Source organism: Corapipo altera, unplaced genomic scaffold, assembly GCF_003945725.1.
Source record: "Corapipo altera isolate COAL_440 unplaced genomic scaffold, ASM394572v1 48b, whole genome shotgun sequence".
In the NCBI taxonomy this organism is placed as follows: domain Eukaryota; kingdom Metazoa; phylum Chordata; class Aves; order Passeriformes; family Pipridae; genus Corapipo; species Corapipo altera.
In genome coordinates, this window is record NW_020884884.1 from 3,020,858 (window position 1) to 3,044,615 (window position 23,758).

The window sequence follows — 23,758 nt, forward strand, 5'->3', positions numbered from 1 at the left end:
GATGATTGCTCGGAAGGAATAAGAAATTGTTGGTGGCTACCGGGAAGATTCATTCACGCCGAGCCCCTTTTAAGAAACCAAAGGGGGAGGGAGAGAGATTTCCTTCAGTTTCCTGCTGCCTGGCTGGTGGTTGCATTGTGCTTGTGCCAGGTTCCTGCTGAGTGATTACAGCCTTGCTAGGCTGCGTAGTTCCTGTGATTTCAACATAAAAACAGAAGAAGAAAAATATAGAGGGAAAGGAAGGGGGGGGGGATAAAGCTCCAAAGATTTGCAGTTCAGTTCAGTAAGGTAGAATTGTGATAACTCACTGCCCGCCTTTTAGTTGTTGTTATCTAATTTATTCCCCCCGGCTAAAAGTTTACTTGTTAGAAGTTTTACCCAGTAGAAGAGTCTCTGTATCGGCCTGCCTGAGTTGATGATACTAAAACACAGCTGGGCTGTAAGCAGTTTTAAATATTTTCTGGATTAAAAGTGATCCATCATCAATGGATCAAGAGATCACTAAGAAACTATGCAAAACTTCTAATAACACCCACAACACCCTCCCCCAACATCCCCCCACAAATGCCTTTTACTTGTTTATATTAGTGTTTAAAGACATGGAGGGCCATAATTTATAAGGGAAAAGAAGATGACAGCGCTTGAGAAGCTGTACATAGAGAAAATAAATGTAGGAATAAATGTGAACGACTAGGGTTGCACCATTGATATAATTATATTTCAGAACTACATGTAATCACATATGCAAAGTGAGAGAAGCATCCTTTATTTCTATTAAGTGGATTTCTTTTTGAAGAGGGAGTATTTTGTCATTTTAGTTTATTTTTCGTGTTCTACCACTAACTCTTGGGTTATAGTGATCATAGGTGGTCAGGTGGTCAGAAAGGTCAGTAAGAGACCCATGGACAATGGTTCAGGGTTTCCAAGTCCAAAGACAAACACAATCTAGCAGAAAATAGTAGCGATTGTGATTTTAAAACAAAACAAGCGACCAAACCCTCTGTTAGCCATATATGCAAGTTTTCAGACAGTTAGAAACTTGGCTTCAGATATATAATTCGTTATACAGTGTGCTGATAAGACCCTAAATAAACACATAGGAATACGATTGCATAGCATCCAAGCCAAGAAAGATGTTCTCATTGGATCTAATATTCCTAACGTTGTTACTAATATCCTAGCCCTCTTTTTCCTGATTACTAGGCCACATGTTCTCTTGCAAAATATGACCCTTTTCTGCCAAAAGGAAGAAAAAAAAAATCTTGTAAATTTGAGAGTGTTGGCAACTAACTTTATTTACTTCATATGTAATAAATCATGAAGAAATCATGTGAATTACTCAAGCTCTAAAAATACAAATCTACCTAAGAGGCTGAATCTCTGAGGCTCAGCAGTGGTGTACTGTTGTGCAAGCCCAGCTCTAAGGGCTTCTGTCTGTGCCAATTAACAGTAGATTGGAAAGCCAGGAGACCATGATGGGTTTAGTCCTGTTATCTAACTGCTGCACCGTTCAGAATTGCTGATTTCCCTGCAAAATCATGACAGATGTATTACAGGAAAATATATTGGTCGAGTAGCTAGTGAGGGAGTTAATGCAAGGGATAATAAGTAGCTAAGGCTACATCCTCCAGCAGACTTTGATGTGGTTTGATAATATATGGGATAGGTCAATCTGCCCTATTAGCAAATGTAGCCAGTTTATGCTCTACATACAAACTAGAGATTTGATAAAGCACTAAATTAGTTTTCACAAGGTATTAGATGTTAGATACTTAATGGGATCATCATGCTTTTGCTACACTTGGTTAAGATGCGTTCTGTAACAGAAGCATGTGGCAGCATGACATTTCACCAGGAAAGGAAACATGTCTTGTGACTGAATCACGAGTCTGGGAATTATAACGTCCAGGCAACGCTTGGCTTCTGAATTAGCCTGTCTTACTTGCAGAGAGGTTTCTCTTTTCATATCTGCAGAATGGGACTGTGTCCTTCCATTTCTTCTTTGCCTCTTTGTGAAGCTTAAGCTGCCTTTGCTTTATTTATCCTTGGGTTCCAGTAATCATAATTCTGTGAAGCTTCAGTTGTACGAGACTACCACTGTCCCACTCAGTAGGTGCTGGGAAAGTCCCTAGACTTAACTTCAGAGATTTTACAGGTTCAAGCAAATCTGGGTAAGAAACTGTAATAGGTTGTGTAAGGAGCTCAGGGTTTTGATGTAGTGCTCCACAGCTGCACTCTGTGTTTCCTCTGTGCCAATAGTTAACTAGTAATTTAATATGTGAACTAAAACCAATAGTTTAGTGAAACCAGTAACATTTGCGTAGTCAAAAATCCATTGGCAAGATACGTAATGTGAGCACAACGTCCCTGCCTTTACATACCTGTCCCTGTTCTACCAGTGGGGAAAGTGGGTGAAGAAGGCAAGCTTCCTGAGGCTGCCTGAAACAGGTGCTTGGTTTGAGCACTGCCTTTATCTGAGCTGGTGTTTGGTCCACTGAAGTAGGCTGTTGCTTTGGTTACTTGGTAACACTTTTTTAAGCTTTCTTCCTTCACTATGAAAGAGCGAGCTGTAAAAATTACCTCTTTTTTTTTTTTTTTTTTTAAGCGCTGTGGTTTTTGTCTTGTTAAATTAAAACCTAAAACTACTGACAGTAGTGTATGCTCACAGCTACCTTCAGAAAACTATGCTTTAAAACCCCCAAAAAAAGTGTTTTGTATTTCTCACACGGATCTAATTTTTTTGCTGATGTTGTTTTTCCCTGTGTTTACAGATACTGTCCTTTAATATGTTTGAAATGCATCATTTAACTTTTTCTAACATCTCACTACATATGCAAGTAACCAGTTTTGAATGACCACTGCCAGGCTTTACACTTTTAGCACTAGAGGAGACATTCCTGCCTTTTTGTGAAATGCAGCAGGAGTGTCACATATAAAATGATCCTGTTTGAAAGGATAGAAACCATATCCCAATATAGATCACAGTGGAAAATGACTCAAAATTACATGACATCTTCTCCCCCATTTACCTTCCTCCCCCTGTCCTTTCCCTTTCTCAGTCTGTTTCCCAGTTGGGCTGTGGTAAGAAAAACATTGTATATCGTGACAGTTTACTGTTACTATAATCCCTTTGCATCTTTGATTAGTGTGTTATTTATAGGATTGCAAAAGGGCATTGGTACCACTCAGCCTCTGAGGTGGTACTGTTGGTGTCCCAAGGACTGAGTTGATTTTAAAAGGGGCTGGCTGGGTTGCACCCTTGCTGGCATTGGTAGCAAGCTTGCCTAGCTCCAGCAGAAGCCTGTACCACACTTTAGGCTGAAATCCTACGGTTTAAAACCCGCTGAGGCCAGCGTGGACTTTAGATGCTTGTATAAACAAGAAGACTTTGCCTCATAACTCCTGCTAAGCCCGCACCTGATGAGCTGCTCAGAGCTGGAGGACTGCGTTTTCCCTAACAAATTCCTTCTTTTGAACCCACTTGTTAGTCAAGTGTTGTGCACACTAACTACAGCGAGGGCCCTGGGCATAAATTACTCTCGCGTGGCACTGTCTCCGAGCAGCCCCCCAGTTATGGATTACTTTGTTCTCGACTTGACAGGAACATAATTAGAACTGTTGATGAAATCTACCAAATTGTTCCTCCGTGGCCTCAATGGTCAGGAAATTTGGCTGAGTCGTATTTGTCACCGACGTAAAGGCTCTAAACACTTCATATTAACTATGTTATTAATGTGCCCTCTAATCTGTCCGTGAATTGGTAACACTTGGAGGGAGCTTGTGCTCTAATAGCACCTTGTGATGAATTCATTGTAATGCTGTTCAAAAGTTTCTGGAGGGTGGGAGGAAAAAAAAAGAAGCCTTAATAAAAGGTGAACACATCTAGGTAGTTTCTTTTTTCAGTATATGCATTTTTATGTTTTGCAGTTTTGTTTTGTTTAATTGGAGATTCGTTTAGGCTTTACATTGACAGACCGTTTTCTGTTCTATAGGATTTGCTGACATTTGGGCTGTTTCATTGCCAGAGGAGGCTTTGTGTGTCCCAAAGGAAGTGAGTGATCTGGCCATAACAAATCCTGCCAAAATATTTTAACACCGTTACGATTTTCTAATGCAATGCGTAGTGAATGTGACTAGAAAAGGATGGTGAGTCCATGAAGGGGGTTCGCTCCCTCTCCTCTGCGATTTGTCTGGTGAAACGAGCACGCAGGAGCTGCTGGGGGGGGGAAGTGGGAGACCACAGCCAACAGTGTGGGGATTGTTTGCCTCCTGAATTGTATCACTTCAGACACAGCAATGGCTCATACTTAATCTTGAAACCAACCTTTTAAATTTTGTTCCTACTCTTGAACTTTCCTAGAGTCCAGGGTGACCAGAGACAGCGTTTTAGTTATGTTTAAAAAATGCATTTTGGCTGCTGTAAGCGTTCAGTAAGTTTAAAAAAAGGAAATGTGTTAGACACTTAAGTATGAGAGAGAGATTAGTGGCTGAAGGTCCAAGAAGTTGACAAGCTGCTGTCTTGGGTAAAACAAACTTTTACCTTCAAAACAACGGACTGTCTCATACTTTCGTGTAGTTTTGAAGAACACTAAGGTGACTCTTAACTATATAAGCAACTGTGCTTAAGGTGCTAGAACACAACAATAAGAGTTCTCACATGTAGTGTTCAGGGGATGAAGACAATTCAGACAACCTAATGATTAGCTTAGAGCTGAAAGTATAAGAAAAAAATTTAGATCCCTGAGCTACTCTCTAAAGCAGCAGGTAAATTAACTGCTGTTTTTTAGCACCTTGGTGATTTGCTTCTATTAAATTTAACACCGTCCACTCCCCTCCCTTCCCCTACCCCTGACCCCCCCAAAACCTAACCCAAATACAAGTTAAGTTAGTATTTAGTAAACATTTTTAAACCTAAACCAACTGTTCAAATTGTGCTGACTGCAGAATATCAGACATCATCTTATGCCCAACATAAACATCATGTTGGATTAATTACTCTGGCAATTGGCTTCTGTACCAGGGTAAACTCATGTTTCTTTGGTAATTTTACATTTACACACATAAGAACAAATAAAGTAACTGACCATGCATACCATCAAGTTTTACTGAAGGTAGGAAAGCTAATGAGAAATAGAAAAGTTGAGTATGACCAGTGCTTTGGAAGTTGCTCCGCTTGAGCAGATCCTTCCACTTCTACTGAACAACCCTTTCTGACTGGGTTGAGCTGTTTGCCCCTGACCTGTGTTGTCAGGAGCTCAGATGAGCCTAAATAAAGTCAGGCCTTTTACTGTTGATGGTGTTTCCCACTTGGATGTTTCTCTATTTGTTTGCCTTTGAGTACTGAACAGACCTGCAAATCCTCACACTCATCTCCTAAGCCCTTCTTCAGGTTGTGCTGGGCTCACACAAACTGCCTGTTCCCTGTGGTCACTCTATATGTTATTTTCCAGGTCCCAGGGGCAATGATACTGTCACCAGCAGGAGGGAAGTGTTAGCCTGGAAGTTAGGACCTACTTTGAGACTTCATTTTATGAGCTTAATATTCATAAATGAAATGGGAATCTAACTCTGCACTTTTCTCATGCAAATCTATTTCTAGTAATGAGCAATTTAAGGTTTTTTTTTTTTTTAATATGTAGTTGCCATCTCTGGAAATCAGGATCAGAATTCAGGATGCTTAAAGTAGGTGTTAGTGCATACAGATATTCTGTTGATGTTCTGTTGATAGTCTATTCTTAGAAAGAAGTAGACCAGTACATTCCCTGGATCTGTTTCTTTTCACTGCTTTTTGTCTCTTTTTCTCTCTCAGTTCATCTTGTCTAAGTTTATTCTTCTTTAATTCCACCTCACCCTTTAATTCATTTCTACCAAAGCCATGGGCTCTTGAAGGGCTTTCTAAATTATTAGATCTTGTTACTTATTTGCAGTGTATTCAAAACTGAATTACATTTTCTTTTTTCATAGTCTTGTTTTATCACTGTTCTAAAATGGGACATTATTTGGGGCATTCTTCCCCAAAAGCATTCTTTTTGCTGTCCTGGCTGTACTTCATCTGGTTTTCTAATATGCATTTGCTATTAAAAATTTTTCTATAAATGAATGAGTACTGTATTATCCTGGAATGTTATTAATTTTCAAGGTTTTGGGTTGTTTTGTTTTGGTTTGGTTTTTTTTGTTTAGTTTCTAGTGGAAATGTCATGATATGCAGCGTGTACATACAAATCTAATTTGTCATTCAGTAGACCAAAATGCATGAGGAACAGAGCTTAATCCTGATTTCACTTGTTGTTTAAGAGTAGGAAGTAAAATTAGTACTGTAGAAACCCAGGCACTTAATCTCAAGGGAGGGGGTGAGGAGTGGGAGTTTTAATATCAGAACTTGGTCCTGGAATATTAATTTGGTAAAAGCGTATGCTCTCACAGTGTCAGGTGTGGAGAGCATATGCCAGGAGATGCTCATGTTTGAAATCAGGTTGTGTAGTTAATCATTCTAAGAAATAGACTTACCACTTCATAAACTCTAGGAAAGACTGTTTTCTTTTCCAAACATTTAAATTACTGAGCCATTTTATACATTAAAACCCAATTATAACTAACATGGTATTTCAAAGAGTTTTCAAACCTATTTCTTTTAGGAACTGTGCTTAGTCTGAGGCTTTTGCACTGAGTAGTTCATATTTTAAACCATATACCTGTGTATTTTTTCCTACCTAAGTGGGGTTTCAAGAGTGCCCCTTACTGGACTAATGAGTACAAATCCCATTCAGCGAGTACCGCCATTAGAACATGCTGCATGTCCCCTAAAACTAGCAAACTGAAATCCCAGTGGGGCCAATGAACTCCAGAATATAGCTTAAAATACTTTGTTTCCTTTCTGTAAGATGGTAATGACCAGGTTAAAGTAAAGGTTTATTCTGTCACCTCTTTTCTGCCACATTGCGCAGACTGTGTGGAAAACGCATTCAGAGAGAAATAAAAATCAAAATATGTTGCAGGATTTTAGGGAACAAGATGTACCTGCTACTGAATAGAAAAACTTGATTTAAACACCACTTTCTGGCTTCTTCTGGCCAACTTAGTACTTGAGCTAGACATCAGTTTCAAAAAAAATATACTGTCCAAAACTCCAGAATAATCTTTCATCTTACTGATTTACATGCTGATTTATCAGCAGAAAAGTGTATGTGAATGAAATCACACTAATTTTGTTAGGAAATGACCAATGTGTTTGTATATAATACAGTAACCAGGGAGTCTGTTATAAATATGAAGACATGAAAGATGCACGTGACACTAGTGCCACGATGAGACTGCTTACCAAAGGCACCCTTTTCCTGAGTATAGCAAGTTATTCCCACAGCTGTTGGGAATTAATAGGACAGTGTTTGGTAAACATTATATTTCCAAATCAAGGCTTAGCTACCGTGGATATCAAGGAAAATTAGGTTTATAATATGGAAAAATTCTACTTTAAAGGCCAAATAAGAGAGAGAATTAGGTTTCAAAATCAGAAGCTGCTTTATAGATACTGTTATGGATCCAGGATCCCGGTATAGGAAGAAACAAAGCTGTTTGCTTTTACAAAAAGAAATAAAAGGGGATAGGTGGTTTCTCACCCCACTAACTCTGTATCTTGCAGTAGAGCTGAAGTTGAGAGGAGGCCTGGTGCTTCTGTTCATGAAGAGACTGTAAGAATGAAAGGTCGCAAAGATATTAGAATTTACTAAGTAAAGTCATACTTGTCAATGGCTTCTCTTGCTATATATTTGAAGTTCAAGTGCTTGTTTGCTTTAGTTAAGTGCTCTGAAGTGCTTTTAAAACTGTTGGCCCATTTATACAAACAAATTGAGAAACTCATTGATAGTCTTCCCAGTCAGAGTGTATTACCCAATATTTGGATATCCTTCCTTGAGTCCGAAAAAGATTTCCAGTAACAACTTTTAATACACGTGAGTCTTTGTTAATGGAGTATTGTATTATATTGTATTATTTTATCACAGACATTGCCAGAAACGCAGTTTGTCAGTTGCACACAACCATGAGGAAATAGAGGGGAGTCAGTAGCTCAGAAACCTATTTGTCCAGAACTTGTGTGACTTGAGAAGAAGAGTAAGCTGGAGGCCTGACTTCCTTTTAGAACATTTACAGTAGAGAATTAATGTTTGCATCTCTCCCACAGTTGTTTTTTTCTCCTGCTCATCTTTACTAACTCAGGAATCTCTTTTAGTGCTCAGTCAGGCAACCAAATTTAAACATGTTCTCAAAACATGGGAAAGTCTTGTTTGCACACATGTGACCACCACTTATCGAAAGAAAGGAAACTACCAACACTGACTGTTGGTGAAGCTGAAGACTGGGATGGTACTTACATGCTTCCCCGTAGTGTTCCCTATCAGTCAGTATTGCAGTGCTTCCTTACTAGTTGTTCTTGTGGTAGCAGCTGTACCATCACAACATTGCTCATCTGGAGTGATCTCCTGTAACATAATGATACCATTGTGATACTTGACAACTAAGAATGTCATCAGCAACTACCCCTCAAAATGCAATGTAATGTGAGCAATAGGGATGTAGCTGAGTGCTATCTTAAAACTAAACCTGCATCTTTCATTTAAAAAAAAAAAAGACAGTTTGTCCTAATAATTTTAATCTGCATGTGCTGTCTTTTTGCCTACCTTTTGTACTGTCTGTGAGATTCAGGGGGTGTCATAAGCAGGTGAATTTAGAGCTGTTGCTAATTTAAACTGCATTTAATAAAACACAAGTTTGAGATATCTTACAAATCAGTGAATGTGGCATAGTTTGAAGATTGCTTTTGTCAAGTTTGATTAGCTCAAAGAGAAACCTTTTCTAAATATTGGCTGAGAGATTAATCTGGCAATGTAAGACCTTGAATTATTCCTCATCACAGGAAAACAACATAATGTATTATCAGGAAAACATAACTTTTGAGGATTTAAAATTCATGTTTTAAAGACTGAACCCAAGACAAAACTTTTGGGTTTTTTTTTTGAACTGACTTTTAATTTTTCCATATTATATTTCACTTTCTACAGTGTATTCCCATATTACAAGCTGATAGTACCAACATCATTACATTGAGGAATGTTCTCATTATTGACTCCATTCTCAATTAATTATAAGTTTGTCATGTTTTAATGAGTAGGATTAAACTTTCTTATTCCAAATATATGCCTTTGTTGCTTGCTTAGAAGCTTTCTAAAGAACGTGGTTCAACCACTTCTCTGAATCTGTACAAGGAAACAAAATAGTCTTTGTTCACATTAAAAAGTATTTACTATATTTACAAGCACCTGTAGAAAAGATTTGATAGCTCTCTGCTTTGGAACAAAGTATGGAATTTGGACAAAAGCTTTACTGCTCTTTTCTAACCTTCACTGTCACAAACAGTTGTTGTCTTCACTAAAATAAAAACTCATATAGCTATGTGTTATGTCCTGTAAAATAAAGGATAGCAAAAGGAAGAGTATCACTTATGTATTCCAGGCATACCCTAGTATTCACTGGGTGCTCTTCAATAAATCCCTACTTCCTTCTTTAACCTTTTTTTTTTGCTCTCCCACCAAAATGAGATGGTACTTCGCACTTTTATTTAATTGCCCTGTCTTTTAAAACTGTGGTACATTTGCATCAAAGCTGCTGCCACCTGTGCCTTTCAGATTCAGTCCAATGCGGTTCTGCAGGGTGTCTGTCAGGATTTCTCTCCAAAGTTCAGTGTGCATTAATAGACCCTGTTTATTCATCATATTCTCTAGCAGAACTTTTATGTTCATTTGTACAACCTCACACTTTTCTTGCTTATTCTTTTGCTTGTGTGGCTGAAAAACATAGATACCGGATGGATTTATTGTGGCCCTGTTGTTGGGGGACTGCTCCTGCAGATTTCAGTATGCTTAGGATTTTTTCCCTCAGAATCTATCGGTAATAATTAGATACCTGTAAGCAATAAGTACCAGTAAGTGTGGACTTTGTGTCAATAGATGGTGTCATAGTATGGGCATGTAAGCAGGTTCCTTAGCAAAAGGAAAAATTTTTATTAAATATGTCTTATGTTGCTTGTTTAGCCTGTGTTGAATTAAAAAAGTAACCTTGCAATTTGAATAGCAATGTCAACTGATATCACAGGCTGGCTAATAACACGTGAGCATGATTTCAAAGGGGTTGGATCAGCATGTCCCTCACCAGGTAGGAGCCCAAAGCCCTGGTAAATGCTCGGCAGCAATCTACACCCTGGGCCATTTCTCATGAGACCTGTTACTACAAATAGCATGTAGCTACATTTGGATATTCAGGATGTGGCTGCTCTTTCTCACTTACCAGATGGCTTTTCATGTACCATCACCTGTCCTAGTGCTCCTTCGTCTCACTAACAGAGTTGTGACAAGAACTGTTGTGATGGTTGTGAAAGCTTTCTGCGTGTGACCATCGTAATTATCACATGTAGGCACCTTTATTTAGCAAGTCCACACATATATTACTGGTGCAAACGTCTTATGTTTGGGTACATTCATTTTATATCTTCATTTTATATGACTTATAAAATGAGTTTGTGGTGTTGATATTTTGCAGCCTAATCAGAGAGTTAAACCTGTGCAAAGCCTGCTTGACCTAAGGATCAGTCTTTGCATGTTTGTATATGATAGGATATGAATTTCTCTTTATACCCTTGTCTGGAGGAACATCTATATCTCAGTTGTGCCTTTGCACTACTTGAAAGTAATTTGGTAATCTCAAGCATGGCAACAGAAGTTTTATACTACACCTCTCTGTCACCCATCCTCAAACACATTTTCTATGTATCATCATTATCATCAGCATCTGTCTTTTGAGTGATGATTTACATGTCTCTAGGTCTCTGTCCCTTTGTAAAATACTAGATCTAAAATTACATCAGTCTAGAGAGAAAGGCATGATCTCAAAGAATTAATACTGATTTCAAAATTTTATTGCCAGTAGCTACATGTGAGATTGCTTTAAATTAACCAGTAATTATTTAGAATGAAGTAGGAAAGAGTTAAGAAAAAATTAAACAAAAAAATCCCTTTCCCAGGCAACTGGACCCCTTCCTTTCAACACAGCTGTTGCAGGAGGTTTCAGTGGTATGAATAAATGTATTTCTTTTAACACTTTTGTTGTTTAAAATGCTATTGTTTCATCCGAGGTGTGAGGAGATGTGCTAACCTTGTCAATGTGGGTGCAGTAGAGCAGAAATGATAACTGTATATACTTTTTTTTTTTTACAAAAATACAGAGTGAGTGTGTGTGTGTGTGTGAGAAAGAGAGAGAGACAACTTATTTAAATCCTGAATACAGTCAGACCTCATATGCATTGTTAAAAAAAAGCCCTAAAGAATTGCATATGGATTAGGGGGATGAATATTCTATTATTTCAGTCTGTTCTGCTGATCTTCTTATTGTGACTTTGCGCTTCAGAAATCTGCCAGGAATTTGGCTTTGCTGTACTAGACAGTAATTTTAAATGTGTATCAAGCACTTGATAGTGTATGATTTGCGTGCTGTTGCATTCCCATTCCCTAAATTTTCCACCAATTTATTACTTTTTTCATACTGTTTTAATATTTCAGGATGATGAATATATACAGCATCATTAAAAGTAAATAAAAAATGCATGAAATTAAAAAATGGAATATTAGATGTTTCTTTGCTGTAATCCCTAGGTCCAATAGGAATGAAATGTCTCTGTTCTGTCAAGTAATCCCTAAACATGATTAGGGACCTTGTAGTTTCCACATAGCCCACATAATATTTGTATCATATAAGCCTATTTATGTAAGGTTTGAGTAAAAGTTGTTATTAGAAGACCTATAAACCTATTTTACAATTCAAAAAGATATACTTGCCTCTTAATCTCTCTACTTTTATTATTTTGCTGGAGATGGCAATACGTCCTTAATTCATATTTCAGAATTCTGTTACATCTTGTGGGTACTTATATTGTGCATTAGCGATCCCAATGAAATGTATTTTTAAGATAGAGGACTGAGTTCAACAGTTCATCTACTTGTGCAGCTTCTCCTTAAATCCGCATTGGAAGGGATGTGCACCTCTTTCTAGGTCTCTCCTTCGACATCCGGGTTTAATCTGACCTGGGGGTCAGGAGATGTAGAGATTGTTTTTCTCATTTTGAGGAGGGGGAAGTGGAAAGAGAGATTAATTTTTTTCTGTTTAGATCATGTGATAAGGTATTTTCAGTGAGGGAGGCGCTTCTGGCATAACCACAGAAAGTTTTAGAAATCAGCTTTTGATTAAACCAGCCAATTGCAGAGTTTTAGGGAGAAATAGCTAGAAAGAAGGAAAATGGGGGAAAAGTCTTCAGTGACAAAAGAATAAGAGAGGAGAGACAATGGCCATTTCCAGATATTTCTTGTGACAGAGTTGTGTTGCAGATGCGACAACCCAACACTTCCTATTCCCTGCCTCAGCTTCTTGCCTGGGCAGCAGAGATGCTCATAGTCCCATCTTGTGTGTTAGGCTGAATTCATTAATGTTCAGAGATATTCCAGTTCCATGGTAACACAAGGAAGATCAATAAATAAATAAGAACAGTAACTTGTATACTTCTATGGTTTGAGTAGGCTTTCACTAAGAAAATATTTTCAAATGATAGCAGGGGTCAGCTGTGGCAATTCTGTGTTTCCCATAAGGAAATTTGAGATTATATTAACCTTGGGCTATCTACTCAGAAAAGCTCTGTGGAAATACACCTGTATTGCTTTCCACAGTGCACTAAAATTTACTTTTATTTCATTTTCGGCAGTTGGGGTGGCATTTGAGCAATAGCTCTATTCTTGTATTTATGAACTGAGAGAAGCAAAACTGCTCACTGCTGAGCCCAGGGATCCTCTTCCAGGAAAACTGAGATCAATAACTGTTATCAAGTCTTCATTTATAGGGAGTGTTAAATGACCACAAAGTCCTGATGTTCATCAATTAATAGGTTATGCTTAAAACCATGCTGCCAACGCCCTCTCCCCTCACCGCAAGCTACCATAGTCAGAAATTTTGCTCTTTGATATCATTTTAAACAGTCACTCTCAGTCATAACAATTTCTTTTTAGCTGGAGAGACTACATTACAGTGATGCCAATAAGTTGGAGGTAAGCAATGTTTTCCTTTGCCAACCTTCTCCTTCCTGCTAGCAATGGAAAGTAGGAATGAGATGATGATACCCGAGGCTTGTTTTGTCATCCAAAGCAGAGATTTACAATTATTATTGCAGTTACTTTTACTTTTTGCTAATCTGCAAAAAGGGAAGTGCACACCTCAATCAGAGCAGAACAGCCCCTGAAAACAGAGACTAAAAGCCTCAGACATAGATATGTTTTCAGATGCCTTTATCCTCTCAGTTTAAGTGGAAAAGAGGGATTTGGGAAAGAGACAGCTTCATTTAACAAAATAATATTATGCTTTCGATTCTTAAAATGAATGAATTATTTGGATACTTAGCAGTATAATGTCTTTGAATAATGCTGGTTCTTAAGTTAGAAAGAATTATATTGTCAATGTGCTGTGTTTTCCTCTTATGACGTTTTTACCAATTTGGCATTTATGGGAAGCAGTATCATTGTTGCAAAGTTTCCAAATTGCTTTTTATATAAATCCACAGAAATTAAATCTCCTCCTTGTTATGAAAATGAAGTGATGTCTTGAGACACTGGTATATTAGCACAGAACTGTGGAGACAATAAGCCAAGTTCTGCTTGCAGTTATTGTGTGTCCACTTCTATATAGCTTCAAGAAGCTGTATTAGGAATAGGCTATTGCAAGGTATTGTAAATAAGCATATGCTTAACACTGCACGTGAGCAGTAGCAGAGATGTCTCATAGGACCTCTTGTGCTTAAAGTTAAACTTGCGCCAGACCGCATCTGTGGTTAGCCCATGACAGGGAGTAGTGTGTGATACAGGAGTAATGGCAAGTTATGGAAATTGCTAGCCTTCAGAGAGAACATCAGAAATCAATTTCAAGCTCAAAGAAAATAATGTACATACAGATTGGTGTAGGCTACAGGAGAGTTTTGGGAGACAGTGTACTATGTGGTGCACTGCAAATGGGGCCAGTCGCAGAGGGCTTTGGTGAAAGCCCGCTTGGCATTATTCTGGTGTCTATTCAGAACAGCTTCAGAAAAAGCAACACGTTTAGTCTGAGAGGTGAGAAAGTACTGTGGTGCTGCTGATTGTACTATGACCAGAAAAAAAAAAAAAAAAGACATTAAATAGAAGCATTTTGAATCGCAGTCATGCTGAACTGTGACCAAAGGCACAAGGTGAGAACGGTGCCTGGCTGGTGAGCATTTTGCTGTGTCCTTCTCAAAACCTTGCTTGACCACAGCTGCCGACAGAGGTGGTGTCACCAGTGTTGTCTGGGGGATCAATAAAAGCGTCTCTGAGAACTTTTGCCTTTAGTAAGAGGCAGTGTAACATCCCAACCCCTTTCCCCATCCTCTCAGACCACATGGCTGAAGACGTATTGGAAGGAAACACATAAAATGGGTTGGAAGAGAGATCAGTTCATGAGCAGTCCAGGTGATTGACATCACTTTCAGGAGAGCCACTGTTTAATGGCATGCAGTGCAGAATTATTTTAACTCAGAACCATAATGGGTCTTCATAGCTGAATTTAAACTGCATAGAAGTGCTGTATGTGATGCATTTGAATTCATTGACAGAACTAAGGCGGGACTAAGGCAACTGCATGATTGACTTTTACAAATACAAATGAATCTAATAGGTGGAGGAATGTAAGATGGATCAAATTTTAAGACGTGGGAGCTAATTTACCTACATCAGATATTTAATGGGATGCTTAATTTGATTGCTTCAGTAAAAACTACTCACAGTAGTAAAGCCACTGACTAAATGTCTGCGTAATCAAGGCGTCTGCATGCATCTACATCTTGATTCCCATGTACAAATAACCAGCAATTAATGCTGCAGATTACTGCAGGGAACAGTTTAAAAGGTTCAAGATCAAAACTCTAGTTTTGGGGGTCTTTTAGCATTATTTCACTGTGTTTTTTAGAAGTGAGTATAGACAGACTTATGTAAGTCTATGTAAACAGAAGTTTTTCGAGTCATGTTGCCGAAGGTTTCTCATGGCTATAGCTAGAAGCCATCTCTCTTCAGCAAGTTTGGATGCTTTTAATTGTGATAATTAGGCTCTTAATATAAAACTCAATACATTAGCCTACTTCTGTGTAGCCTAGGTGTCCCATTAGGTGGGTTTATTAAAAAAAAACAGGAAAGATATTTGAATAGAGGGATGACAGCCATTGTATATAGTTTGTAGTAATCACGAGGCACTGTATATTTTCTTCTGTTTTGGGATTTAACACATTTCGAAGTAGAAAGTCAGCAGTCGAGTCACTATTGGCACCCTTTTCTTTTTAAGGTTTTTTTTTCTGATCTGTCTCGTATGTATGAAGTATGTTAGAATATCAGACTAAGAGTCTTGAAAATACTGATACTTCCTCATTATTTTTACTGAGTATTTCATAGTAGTGAATTATCAATTACATTAAGTCTTTTTAATTCTCATGGCACAGCTACAACAACTGAAATTAAGGGTGTTATGCTCACAGTCCCTTGCACCACTCATTCTAATGTGGGCAAACTTTGTCTGTTTTCTCACAGTAACCTTTAAAATGCAACCGATAAACATTATTCCTGTTTTAATGACTCCCAAATAATGTCATATTTAAATGAAATGCAGTTTGCCTCAGCAGGGTTCTTTGAATTTATGAGCATTTTTGTCCCATATCCTACAATAATGTGACAAATATTTGCATTTTTACTGTTTTCTTGAATACTTTTAAACACCCATTTTTAGGAGACTTCAGATTGCTTTTGAACATATTTGAATGCATTTTTAGCTATCACCAAGCTTAAAATAGGAACCCTTTTTTCAGCTTATCTTTATTAAACACCTGTAAAAATCAGTAGTATTTCTTTTTTCTTGTAAAGCTTTCTTCCTTTAACAAATGCCAGAAATGCTGCACAGTTTGTTCTAGCATGGGCTCCTTTTCATGGCAGTAATGGGCAAAAAATGGTGTGATAATGTCTGTGCCATACACACAGGCATTTACCTACCTGAATATCAAAAATAGAAAGTTAAAATTGTAATGAAAAGCAGCTGATCTTTAATTTCAATCAATTAATATTAGAAATTTTAGGCAATTTTTAGAAAATATTATCCAGAATAAAGTCTTAGAAATTGATCATTCTGTACAAATGATCCTGACTACAATAAACCTCTGATCTGAAGGGTAGGTGGCCAGGCATGACAGTGGCTAATTCTTAATATTTTCTTACTGAATATTCACTTTCCTTTTTTTAAAACCACAGGATTATTTGGTGGGGGGAGGGATTTTTATAGTGGTTGGAGGATGTGGGCTGTTTGGGGTTTTCTCAGAAGGTACTTAATTTAGAAAAAATTTTATTATTATTCAGCACCTTTATAACCTAAAGCAGGACTAGCAGCTTAATCTTGCTGTTCTTGGAAAAGACTTTCACAGAGTTCTTCATGTCTGGGTTAAGTTTACTGTTTTCATATGCTTTTTTTAAAAGAATGAAAATTGGCAGATCATTTTTAAGGCACTGTTTTATGTGTTGACTCAAATAAAAAAAAATCAATCACATTAATTCATGTGTCTCTGTACAATCATACTAAGACCTCTCTAAAGTTCACAGAAGTCAGCGGGAAGGTTTCTTTATTGTTGTCATGCTACAAAAATAACTTCTGTGTATGCTTTTATAGTCAAAACCCCCAACCAAATACCCTGTATAGAATTTTACAAGTGAAACAAAATCATTTAAAATAAGATTACTGTTACTCACCAGTCTGTATTTGAGCACTGTGCTAGAAGTTGGTTAAAATGAGTCTTCCTTAATGGACTAATGAGGGAAGGTAGGAGTAAAAACAAGAAAAAGATGACAAAAGTAAATATACTTGTAAATAAAGAAATGACATGTTTGCTTTTGTGGCCTTTGATCAAGCCCAGGAGTTTACTTTCAAAGGACATTGCAGGATGCTTGGGAAAGGAACAGCCACCCAGTGTAATTGGAAAGGGGGAAGGTCTGCAGCACAGCGGCGGCTGCTGCTCCTGCCTCTCTGATAAGATTGTAAGAGTTGCCAATATCAGTATTCAGTCTTGTAGCGTGTCAGGGCGCTTTCATGTGAACTGAAGTGAACTGTCTGTACGCGCTCCCTCCCGCTCTCCTTCCCGGTGCTCGCCGCCGCATTGAAGTCAGGGGAGAGGAAAAAAAGATTTGAGGATTGCCCAATTTGTTCTGACATAAAGAGATGTTTAGCTCTGTGAAAGGTGGTGGAAGCAGAGTGCCTGACTGACATTTCAACAGGCTGTCTGCTGGGATTGCTCACTTCATGTCCCTTCATATTCCTGCTGTGTCCTGCGCGAGTGCTCTTGTCTAATCTTCACAGCGAGAGTACCAAGAGTCCCCTGGGCTTCGGTGCTCAATACCTTGTTAGATGGGGCATACGATGCCATAGCTCTTTCTTTTGTACTCTCTTTTGCTCTTATGTTTCAGGCTTGTTTCAAGTACAATTATTTTATTTTATTTTTTTTAAGGGATTTGTTAAAATAACAGTATCTCCTAATCACTTGGTCTTCTCTTGGCAATGCTAGATTTTGGTGATACCAGGTAGAAACACACGGAGGGAAAGAAAATAAAAGGCCCCAGTAAGTCAAAGCTTTAAGCATCATTCTGTGCTTTTGTTTTTAAATAAAGGTACATTGACCCGCTTTGGCTGGCTTAGAAAATAGAAAAGAGAAGATACTCATTGAACAACCAATGGGAAGTATAACACATTCATCATAAAGCTAAGACAGTGCCTGATCAGGAATGCTGAACTCCATACCAGGGGCTGCAGGGAAGTTTAGTTAGTGAGGGTCTGTGTGCTTTTACAATTCCAAACATGTTGTGATACATTCTGGCATGCCACATCCTGTTAGATCACATCAGGTTCAGCCCATGATGCCAAGTAACACTGAGAACATGAATTAATGAGAGCTAATGCTCACCTCTTATTGCAGGAGCGTTATCACGTACCTTGTTAGCCACAGTTCCTATCTGGAGTCAATCCTTCTAAAGCAGAGAAGATATTAAAGATATATGTATTATGTTTTGAACAGATAGATATGTTATTTTTCGTTAGCCTTCTCAAAGTACATTGATTAGTGGATGTGGTTTAATCCTTGTTAAGCCATTAAAATTATTTATCTACTGCACTCATGGTCTTCCTTTACATCTTTTTAAAGGCACTTCTTCTCCTCAAGTAAATTATTGCTGGTGACAATAAACAGAATGGTAACATACTCTTTACTTCCTGCAGATCTGGGGTCCCTATATTGTTATCCCAGAAACCCATTGCACAGATTCCATAACGTATGGTTGCCACTGCTCAAATTTCCCCTCAGTTTCAAGTTTTGATAAACATCTCTTAATCTCCATCTCATCCTGAGATGCAGTCATGTGTCTGACCAGGTGAGAGATTTCTAATGTAAACTCCTATTCTCAGACATACTTTTCAAACTTGTGTGCATAAAGCTGCACCCTCCTCCCTCCCACAGCACAGGGACAGCTACTTAAAAACACTGACTGTGAGTAGCTGTGTGGGTTCCTTCAGCCAGTGGGGTATCTATGCTAGGACTCAACAATGACTTTTTTCCTGCAATAGACTGAGCATGTGGATGTTAAAGCTAACTTTTCATCATTTCTGTAGCATCTACAGTACAGAAGAGCTGAACTTATATTAGTACACTGTCACAATTAGAGGATGTTGTATAGATGCTATAGAGGTCTCACCAGGGTCCTGACTATTCAGAAGACAAAATTCCAGTTCTAAGAAATTAAAATAACCAGGGAATTAGCTTTTTGCTGTAAGTACAGTCTAGATGACATCAGAAGGTTTTAAAAAGGGGGTTGATGAATCTCAGACACTCAAGAAAAGACTCACACGTACATAAGGATCAGATCTCTTTACCTATTATCCAGCATGACTAATAACTGGGCCCATGCTGTAGCAGATATAATTGTTGCCTGGATCATATTTATGTAAGAGCTGCTGTCATGCTTCATTCCCATTTCAGTGTGTCTGTCTTCATTTTGCCCATGAGTTGGAGTCAGCACAAGCAATCATTAGCATCCCTTAAAATACATACAAAGGAATCACGATGTCTGCATTTTCACTGGGAGAGTGTTATGGGTGTACTCTGGCACATATAGCCTGATTCTGTCAGCCACCAAGATGATAGTCAGTCTAAGTGTTGTGCAAATTCATGGGAGAAAAGACTTCTTTGGAGGAGACCCAGGCTGGTAGAGGGGGCATCTCAGCATGGGGCACTTAGAAAAGAGGATACCAAGGAGATAGTGCCAGTCATGACCATCTCAGTTGCTCAGGGATCCTGAAATCCTGTAGATATTTCAGTATGAAGAAGCACATTGGCTAAATGTCTCCATACCTCAGGCTGGGGTCGAACAGTTTGTGATATATGTCTAATTTAAACATGTGAACAATTCAAGAGATGTTCGGGGGCAAGTCACATGTAGTATTACACACGTTTACTGGTTTACTGTATTGAATCCTAAGCAAAGCTGTTTGCTCCCCAGGAAGCCAGTGAGGGTGAGATGTTCAGAGGTACAGATACGCAAATGTGTGTTGGTGTGTGTGCCTACAGGCTTTCTTTCTTCCTATTTGCTTTTGTGTGCACACATATTATTATGTAATAGTTCGTCTATATCATTACTTTGTTTTATGAAAAGTGTGCTTTTCTGTACAAGCACAGCAGTAAAGCCTGTGCTGTTAACTGAGGTCGATTGTTTCCAAACAGCTGATTACAGAAGTTACCATCAATTTAACAGAAGTTGCGTTTATTTAAAAATTGACTTAAAAGACAGTAAATGACTTGATGACTCATTAAATCAATTTAAAAATTGACTTAAAGTGAAGTAAGTGACTCATTATAGAAAGACACCCAATAGAAAGAAGAAAAAAAGAAACCTGGAGGAAGTTGTAGCTTAGTATCCTGATTTATTTTTGTTCAGAATAAAATGGTCTAATTACCAAAAGTGGATGCAAGGACATTTACCTGAGAATTACAAAATACTCAGGTAATAAAAGCACCACTATTAAGCAAGGGGCCAAGTGTCACTGAAATATTTCCCTGATTTTTATATCAATAAATGAGGTTTACAATAATGGTTTGGCTGGGAGATGTTTAGTTGCATACCCGGATACTATTAATTTACTAATATTGAGTAACTGTTCTGTATGTCCCTAGATTTGTTGAACATAATGTCTATATGTTAAACAGTTTTCTATGGTATTTAAAAATTGACATTTCAAAGAGTGTAATAGCATAATGAAATGTAAACTGAAAACAGGAATGAGTTAATTAGACTAATGATCCCTTGACTCCTTTATTAGCCAGCTCTTTAGAAATTGGGATTAGCTCTGTTTTCTCTGCTGAATAAAGACAGGAAAGATGATGTTGATTCTAGTAAATGACAGCACCAGAAGAAATGAGTGTTTTCCTGTTCGTTATAGGTTTCATAATTTAAGATAAAAATTTAGCCTCCCTGCACGCATGCCTTATTTCATTACACTTTGCGTTTAGCTTGGATTGAAAGAGAGAAATCAGGAAAATAATGTAGGAATGCCTACTGATTTCATATCATGATTTTAAAGATGATCCACTCTATGTGATTTCTGGACGTGAAACTTTACGATTCTTTGTGCAAACCTGGAGTAGACTAAGTTTGAATTTAAACAGAGTCCTCAGAAAAGGCAAGCTTGATAACTTTTTGATCTAGGTTTTGAACGCTTAATTTCTTTTCTCTGAAAGAGAATTATTTGCACGTCTCTCTTGCTTTTAATGGCTATCAAGAAACACAAGAATTATCTCTATAGTGGCTCAAACCAAGCATGCACAGAGAAACAAAATTATTTTTACGACAAATAGGAGGATTTATAAGTCAGCATCTGTTAGCAAAATAACATCATTAAAACTTCCAGTGATTCCAGACCTTGCTCTTGGGAGTTGCTCAGGCCAAGCAAAACCTTAGACAAAATGCTGAATTATAGGAAAAAGAAAACCAGAATTTAAATTGATAGGAATTAACGATGATTCACTAAGCTAATTTCTGCCCTCTGTTTCCCTTGTTTGGTGGCACATGGAGCAGCACTGGCATGAGGGAGAGCAGAGTGGGAGCTGCTGACAGCCAGCTTTTAAGTTTGGATTCTTTCTGGTAGATCTATATCCTGCAAAGTAATGAGCTCCTCAGCTTCCCCTGAAACCTATAGGTATAGAGGGCACCCAGCACTGTGCAGGATCAGATCTTTAATGAATACAAAATTTATCACACAAATGAGGCAACATAGAGGAGGTGGCAGCAGCTGAGTTATGAAGCTTTTTACTTACAGGCAGGGTATGTTTGCTATCCTACACGCCCTTGTTAAGTGTTCTGTGAGCACCACACTGAAGCAGAAGTAGTAATACCACTTGCTTATAGTTTGGTTTTTTTCAGCTTTCTGGAGGGCAGTCTTGAAGAGGTGTGGTGGAGCAGCTTTGGGGTTGGTAGGACAGCAGCCAGCATACTTGGGCTGTCACTGACACTCTCTTCCTTTCTGGAAAGAAGCATCTGGAAGCCATCTCATGCCTATTAGTTGTTTCGTAGGTGCTCCTCGGTGCCTCTTTGGTATGAGAGTCACATGATGCGTAACTTTGGCATGTTCTGGGCAGAGGGTGCAGCCCACGTGTCGCACACCGAGGAGCTGAGTGTTGCTTGTAGTCCATCGCTGTGCCTGACCTTGCGGCTCACTATTAATTTGAAGTAGTGGAATTAAAATTTTCCATTCTTTTGCATTGTCATGCCTCACATTGATAAGCACAAAGAAATGTAAATAAAAAAGACCTATTTCACAACCCTAGCTACAACCTTTTTGTTTTATGACAAAAGACAGTTAATTAGCATACTAGCAGTAAGCAGGCTTCCCAAACTCGTGCTAATTATGTATTCTGTTGACCGTGACTCCAGTCATAAGGTAATTGGCTTGCAGCAACATGACATTTCAAATCATCTCTTGAAATTACATCAAAAAGCCAGCCTGTTTTGTTTTGATAGGGGAACAATCAATTTGATAAGTGGTAACACAGCTCATTGTTTCACATTAATTAGACTAATTGCAGCATGTTAGCCTCTGAAATAGACAGAACTTGGAGAAGACAAAGGCTGTGGCCTTTAGCATGCAGTGCATGTGGTGGTTCCACTTGCTTGCACATACTGTAGGCAGAAAACAGAGTTGTTAGGATTCAGCCTTGCGGGAGGCTGGGTGTTAACAGTGGTTTGATGTGTTATGCTTAATCCACTGGCTTTCAATTATAAGATCTAGGTTCAAAAAATCCCAGAGAGAGGAAGGGAGAACTGAAAAAAAATAAATAAAAGCCATTTTAATATTAACAGTGCAAAAGTTTTTTATGGTCTTTGGTTTTGTGTCTCCTGAAAGACAAAGCAGAGATCTGGCCACAGCATCTCTTAGATGTTGTGGCACTGAGGAACACAGCTTACTGGTGGACTTGGCGGTGCTGAGTTTATGGTTGGACTAAATCTTAGAGATCTTTTCCAGCCTAAATGCTATGATTCTATGTTTATGGACTATCAAGTCTTTCTTTGAGAAGTCTTCACTTTCACTCTTACTTTTCCTCCCCATTCCCACTAATGTTTATTTCTTAGTATACGTCGGTTGGGCTATTTTTATTTTCACTTTTATATTTACTTAAGAATAATGTATGAAAAAAAAAAAAAAGAAGTGATGCTTAGTGGAAGGATTACTGAAAAGAGATAGTAGAGATACGTAACCCACCCACGCATTTGTAATTTAGAGCATCTTTGCCTGCTGTTGAGATTACCAATTGTACTTAGCTCTGTGATGATTTTTATGATCAAGCTATGTCATCTGCAGATTGACATGACCAAATGAATTTCACTTGTGGCTAATTGAAATGTAAACCAAAGTTTTAAGAGATGAAACGTTTAAGGGGTTATCTCAGTCCACAGGCTAGGCTAACTTCATTGCTGTTCACAGCTTGGTATAGTGTTTCTTTCATGTCAAACCCAACATCAGGCCACTAGATATGTAAAAGTGTGTTCAATGACCAGTACACTGCTAGTATGTTTGATAAATAGGATCATAGTTAGCAACTTTTCAAAGACTGAAAAGCACCAGAGACTGGATTCCAAAACTATCTGAATGTTGATGAAATCATATGCATGAGACCAACTCTGAAGTCTCTTCTACAGCTCTGTAGTCTACCTGAGTTCAAACTGAAGGACTATCAGAGCATTTTACTTCTTTTAACTACCTTCATTCAACAAAATCTTTTGTCGCTTAAAAAAAAAAATAAAAAATTAAAAAACCCAACTGAACAAACGAAAAATACAGAGAGATATTGGAGGGCAATTATTAATAATAATGGAATTGTTTACTTGAAAGCCATAGTTCCTCAATTGCTCTCCATGGAAAAAGAGGTATTTCTTTTGAAATGAGGCAAGGACGTTTAGGTAAGTCTGGGAACAGACTTCATTTACACATTTTTGTTTCTGTTAACACCCCCACACCCCCACACTGACTGGTTAGACAGTAAAACCTTTGGGGCAGAGATTTTGATAAATTTGGTGTAGTCTATGTTTGGAGAAGT

The 23,758-nt window shown here is 38.2% G+C and overlaps 1 protein-coding gene across 13 annotated transcripts in view; it reads left to right on the top strand.

The window, feature by feature from the left end:
- Positions 1-23,758, top strand: part of ESRRG (estrogen related receptor gamma) — a 396,805-nt gene that overhangs the window by 160,564 nt on the left and 212,483 nt on the right. For 4 of the 13 annotated variants that reach the window (XM_027641306.1, XM_027641305.1, XM_027641303.1 and 1 more), the window contains one exon: positions 3,993-4,146. The exons of 7 other annotated variants lie outside the window; for them this stretch is intronic. In XM_027641306.1, the coding sequence (XP_027497107.1) occupies positions 4,112-4,146 (35 nt within the window). In that variant the 5' untranslated portion in view covers positions 3,993-4,111. The remainder of the gene's footprint in view (positions 1-3,992; positions 4,147-23,758) is intronic. 2 more of the 13 variants (XM_027641316.1, XM_027641301.1) reach the window with 1 other exon arrangement.